This window comes from Sceloporus undulatus, chromosome 6, assembly GCF_019175285.1.
Source record: "Sceloporus undulatus isolate JIND9_A2432 ecotype Alabama chromosome 6, SceUnd_v1.1, whole genome shotgun sequence".
NCBI classification, from domain to species: domain Eukaryota; kingdom Metazoa; phylum Chordata; class Lepidosauria; order Squamata; family Phrynosomatidae; genus Sceloporus; species Sceloporus undulatus.
In genome coordinates, this window is record NC_056527.1 from 100,245,843 (window position 1) to 100,252,015 (window position 6,173).

General features: G+C 36.8%; 1 protein-coding gene across 1 annotated transcript; it reads right to left on the reverse strand.

Annotated features, from left to right (window-relative positions):
- Window positions 1-3,143: 3,143 nt before the first annotated feature.
- LOC121934571 (olfactory receptor 6B1-like) lies at window positions 3,144-5,814 on the reverse strand. The gene is made up of 2 exons (XM_042475164.1): window positions 5,735-5,814; window positions 3,144-4,119 (listed from the first exon to the last, which is right to left on the reverse strand). The coding sequence occupies exon 2, from the start codon at window positions 4,113-4,115 to the stop codon at window positions 3,144-3,146; it is 972 nt and encodes a 323-aa protein (XP_042331098.1). The 5' UTR covers window positions 4,116-4,119; window positions 5,735-5,814.
- Window positions 5,815-6,173: the final 359 nt, after the last annotated feature.

Genomic DNA, 6,173 nt, shown 5'->3' on the forward strand with positions numbered 1-6,173 from the left:
ATGACTGGAGACAAATATTTTTAAGGTGCATATTTTAAATATATATTTTGCCCTGTTATATTGTGTATTACAGAGACACTGTTGCAACCTAAGGCTGGAAGTGTTTCTCAAGCCCTCCTTCATCATACTCCTATTGTTGATGCTGCAAAAAATGTTCATCTAAACCAGTGGTCCCCAAACTGTGCCCTTTAAGTGATTTTGGAGTTTAGCTTCCAGAAGCCTCAATCATTTTGCTCAATAGTCTGGGATTGTGAAAGCTGAAATCCAAAATCCCTTAAAGAGCACAGTTTTTTAGACAGAGGACAAAGAGGAAAAGGATGACTGGGGGACATAAAAAGGCATTGAAAAAGGTGTTCACTTTCAGAGGCTTTGTTTATTGAGACATGATGATGATGATGATGATGATGATGATGATGATGATGATGAATAACCTCTCCCCCCCAAGTGGGACACAAACAATACAATTAAAAATATACAAACATGAGCATAAAAATAAACTACTGTATTAGTATTTCCCTATCCCCCTGCACCACCATAGTTATTCCTCTGGCTGCCAGTCAGTGTAGAACAGTTATTCCCCATCTTATAAAACAGCTTCTTAACTAATAGGCAATTTTTCTGTTGGCAATTTTTCACTGTGAATAGTTGCTTCTTGCTAATTGAGGAAATGATTATTATTTATCTCATCTGAAAATGTATGACATTGAAAATGAGGATTAGTTTGTTTGTTTGTTGTTATGTGTCATTATTTGTTATTTGTGTTTTAATTAGATAAAATGAAAAAAAAAAATGAGGATGCACAGCCCTCTCCTAAATTATGCTTTCAGTTGACTATATTTGATCCTTATGTAGCTTTGACTTTTCTTCCAAATGGCTCACTGTTCAGTCTCCTATCGTTTGCTGCCATCTATTGGGCATTTATAAAGAGCAATGATAATGTAGTCACATTGGACAGCTAGATACTGTCACAGAGAATAAGAATGAATTGAACCGATTCTGTATGAAATTTTGTTCTCAGGTATTACATACTTTCTTTGTATGGATCATATAAAAGATAGATAGATAGATAGATAGATAGATAGATAGATAGATAGATAGATAGATAGATAGATAGATAGATCGATAGATAGATAGATAGATATTAAGATTCTCATGCACCAGGGCATTTAGTCCCCCAGAATCATGTTATGTTGAAGAATCCACATATACTTAGACTGACCATATAGGCAGTTTGTTGCCACCAGTTTTGACCACTTGTCATGTACACTTTTCCGCCAGTCAAAAACAACAACAAAAGAAAACAAACAAACAACCTTTCCCCACAAATTTATTGGGTTTTTGACTGTTGTTTTTATGGTGGTCTTAGAGTAACACTCCAGGACAAAACAAAACAAAACAAAACAAAAACCATACTTGTAGGTTGGCCTATATGGGAGAAATAGGGACAGTGGGATATTCATACAACACAAAACATACACATTAAATCATTTGAATAACTCCTAATTACTGAACTGGGTAAAGCTTCTTGCTACAATGCTAACATGACAGGTAGCCTTCAATACACTGGAACTGCAATGTAGTCAGAAAATACCTTACAACTCAGTTTCAGTTTATTCCTAAAATGAAACAAAACAGAGGTGGAAGAGGAAGAGGAGGGGGAAGAGGAAAAGATGGATAAAATACCAGGAATAGTAATATAATCTGTTCTGTTTGATGATGAGTATGAATGCTACACTTGAAAATCAGATTTATCAAATAAGTAAATTTTCAGTATCAGTTTCTGAGAACAATGGCTTCTTTGATCTCTCCACTAGATTTATTTCTATCCTGACTCTTCAATAAAGATTAAGACAATGGCAAACCACCTCTTGAGTTTCCTTTACCTTAGAAAACCCTGTGAAATTCATGAGTTTCCATCAATTGGGCAGTGACTTGAAGGTACAGAACACACATGTTACACAGAGCTGAACCAAGTGTCCCTGTCAGAATTGCATCCCCATTTTCTTCACTTCCCATTGGTATTATTATTATGGTTATTTATACCTACCTCCCAATACAGGGACTCAAGGCAGTTAAGCAGGAGCAAAAAGGACAGCTCCTTTTAGGACTTGAAAGCTATGGGGGCAGGGGGTTGGATAGGACACAAAGTGCTAGAGTGTAGCCCCTTACACCCCATCTAAAATGAAGATGTACACAAGGAGCAGATATGGTTTTGCCCATATTCTCTAGCTGATGTAGGATCACAGCCTTAGTCTGGCTCCTCCACATTATATATTATATACAACAGAAAGTACCATTATTGCTTGCTAGAAGGCCAAATTGAATTCACCAGACAATATTCTGAATTAACTCCTAACATTTATTATCATAAAAACAATTAGTCATATGCTTTCATTAGTTATCAAACAAGAAACTATTCTCTGGTTGCTGCGTGAGAATTGTTTGTTTCTCTGTTTTTTCTGCATCAACAAAGCTGGCTCGAACATTAAGTAAAGTGAGGCAGCTTCCTCAGCTAGCTGATTTTTGGGAATCATGAAAGGTTCTCAAAGTACTAACAGCACCAGTGCTGTAGAAGGTTCCTGGGAGTTGGCTATATGGGGAAACACTGGGATATCAAAGCCCCCTCTTTCAGTCTTGCATCTGCTCCGTGGGTGTTTACTAAGATGTTGCTTCCTGCAATAAGACAACTGAGAGGGCAATCAACATTTTTTGTACTTAAATAATATATTGACAAAGGCCAGGATCAGCGGCAAGACTGAAAGTGACACAGCTCAAATTTTAATTTGTTAACCTCCTCCTCCTCCTCCTCCTCCTCCTCCCTCTTCTTCTTGTGTATACACTTCCAGTTATGGGGGAAATCCATGTTTGGGATTGTCTACCTTAGGGTTACCCTTTAGATTTTTGTGCCCCATCCAAACAATCTCCCCTATAGTTGTCAATCATCCTTGTATACCAGGTATACAGAGGAGTAGGGGAATTGTTGTTTCAACACTGGCAGCCAAAATGTCTTGGCTCAGCCTTGAGCATCCAGCATCAACATACCTTGAAAATGCAGCCTTTGAGATAATCCCAACACACACAAACACACCCTCTCAAAAATTAAAGAAAAAGCTAGAAAATTCTAAGGATACTTTTTGGCTGAATTATCTGACCCATTCAACCTTAGGCACTAAGTTTTGGGAGATGGGTCGGGTGCTACAGAAAACCTTCTTCAGAGCCTCCTTGACCTCTTGATTTCTCAGGCAGTAGATGAAAGGGTTCAACATTGGTGTTACAATGGTGTATACAACAGAAACTAGTTTGTTAAGATCGAAAGGATGGATCCTCTTTGGTCGTGCATACATGAAGAGAGTAGCTGAGAAGAAGATTGTGACCACAGTGAGGTGAGCTGCACAGGTAGAGAAGGCTTTCCTCTGTCCCTGGGCAGTAGGAATACCTAAAATGGTGCCAATAATGCAGATATAAGAAATAATGGTTACTGAAAGTGGGATTAACAGAATTATCAAGGCCAAGACAAAGTCCACTATTTCAGCCACTGTCATGTCTTCACATGCCATATTTAGTAAGGGTGAAATGTCACAGAAGAAGTGGTTGATGATGTTAGGACCACAAAAGGGCAGTCGAGATATGAAGACAACCTTCAGCATTGAAGCCAAGAATCCAGTTAGCCATGAACCAACTGCTAACTGCATGCAGAGGTGTTGGGTCATGATGGTTGAATAGCGCAATGGATTGCAGATGGCCACGAATCGATCGAAAGCCATAACTGCCAGAAGAAAACATTCTGTACATATAAGGGAGCTGAAAAAGTAGAGCTGGGTCATGCACCCTTCAAAAGAGATGGTGTTTTCTTTCACTAGGAAGTTGACCAATAGCTTTGGAACAATCACACAAACATACCATGACTCTAGGAATGAGAGATTGCTGAGGAAGAAATACATGGGTTTATTAAGACAAGGGTTGGTTTTGATCACAGCAATGATAACAATGTTCTCCAGGAGTATCAAAAGGTAGGCAACAAGGAATATGACAAACAGAAACCCTTGCAGTTCCATGGTAGCTGGAAATCCAAGCAAGACAAATTCTTTGACAGTGCTCTTATTCTTATGGTCCATGGATCTAAAAGAAAGCAAAAGGTGTAAAAAGAGTAAGAAGGTGGCAATTATGAAAATATATCACTAGGATGCAGTAAGGGTACAAAAGAGAGAATTTTTAAAAGGAAATCTCTGAGAACTCTGAAGACAGGGCATCCATATGTTACAATAAGGCTGATTTTGAAATTAATAATTTCAACCACAATGCTTATCTCCTTTATCTGTTTCATTCATCTACATTGTTATATTTTAATTTGAAACATAACGTAGCAATAGCATTTACACTTCTATACTGCTTATCAGTGAACCTAGCACTCTCTAAGCAAGTTACAATACAACACACCTATGCTGAGAGATAGAAAAGAAGAAAAATACAAAATTACTCTTTAGATTCCTAGTATGATTGCCTAAAATTTCACGACTCTACCATGAAATTTTCTAGGAAACAGAAAGCATTTTCCCCATCTCTTTTAAAATGGTTTTTGCAGTAATGCAGAAGACTACAAATTCTCCATACTTTTGTTATTGTGAGCTGCCAAACCCTGTACCTATTAGCACTTTGTCAATCAATCTATTGGTTAAAAGTAAAGCTATTCCTCAAAACCTTCAGGCCTGAGGCAAAAAAGATAAATACATACCAGAATTACATGTGAAAACAACTAAAAATACAAATTAAGAAAAATCAGACCAGACTGATTTATATCATATGGTCTGCAACTCGCCATAGGATATTATGAAAAAGTGCACAAATTTATTTCTAATCACCTTACCTCTAAAGTCTATAGCTAAATTGTCATAGCATACAAGAAAATTACTATTTTAATATCTAAGATCTAGAAAACTACTATGTGATTCTGGAAGTCTTAAACAAAAATTGCATCTGGAAATTGTTTATAAAATAATACACAGAACATGCAGAATAATATACTGTACACAAAACACATGGGATGATTTTTAATGCATACATGAAAATTCACTGAAACTCTGGTAACTGCTGTCCAAAAGGGCCAACATCTTCGAAAAGCTTCCCTTAGAAAGTAACAAGTAAAATCTTGGAAGTGCTTTTATTATTATTATTATTATTATTATTATTATTATTCTTTCATTATGGCTCATCCCAGATTAAAAAGACACCATCATGAGGTGCTAGCATTCCTAATAATTCCTACAGTTAGCAAGATTCTTTATCTGATTCAAGTCTTCAGCATCCTCACATTCTTTTTGATGAATTATATTCTAATTGTACCACTCCTCCACCTTACAAAAATCTTCTAGGTTGGCCAGTTCATATACCATTTATTCTAATCCTACAATCTGGATTCTTTCTGCAGCTGGGATTAGTGGATTAGACCACATTATGCTTCAAGAAACTGATGGCTATGATGCCATCAGAGTGTGTGTTAAAAACTGCACTCTGCCTGCAAAAAATGCATGTAGAACTATCAACCTTTGATGCAATTTAAATCTGCCATTTCTGTCAAGCCTCTACTATATTTGATTTCCTGTCATCACTCTTTCTGTTTGCTCTCAAACAACATTTTAGTGCTAAATGTAATGTAGAATCACAATTTACATTTGTTAAATCAGAAAAGCAATATAAGACAAACAAGCACAAGAACAAAATCAGTTGAATCATTTACCTGAGTTACAAGTCAGCTTCCAAAGAATGCTTCACATTATCTTCTAGACAACATTTGGATATATTTTGAGCAGTTAAAACCCCCCAACCCTGTGTAGTTTCTGAAAGAAGATGAAGTTAAATTTGGAGCTGCTTTTCAAGCACTGCATCTTGATTTTCTCAAAGTGGAGCTGTACCTGACCAAATATCTGTTAATCCAATAAAAGAGCTATTTTAAGAAGGAGCTATAATGAGATACTCTCACAATGCATTCAGACTGCATTGTTCAGCAATAACAATGTGTTTGCTGGAACTGTATAAGAATTTAGAGCTGAAGTTCTACTCCTAAAATCCTCAAGGGAGCAAAGAAAGTTTGCTTTCTGTGCTCAGGGAATGACTTGGTAAACTTTGCAGACATGATAGTAATTCAGAGTTCTGCCTTGTTATTTGACCTTTTGAGA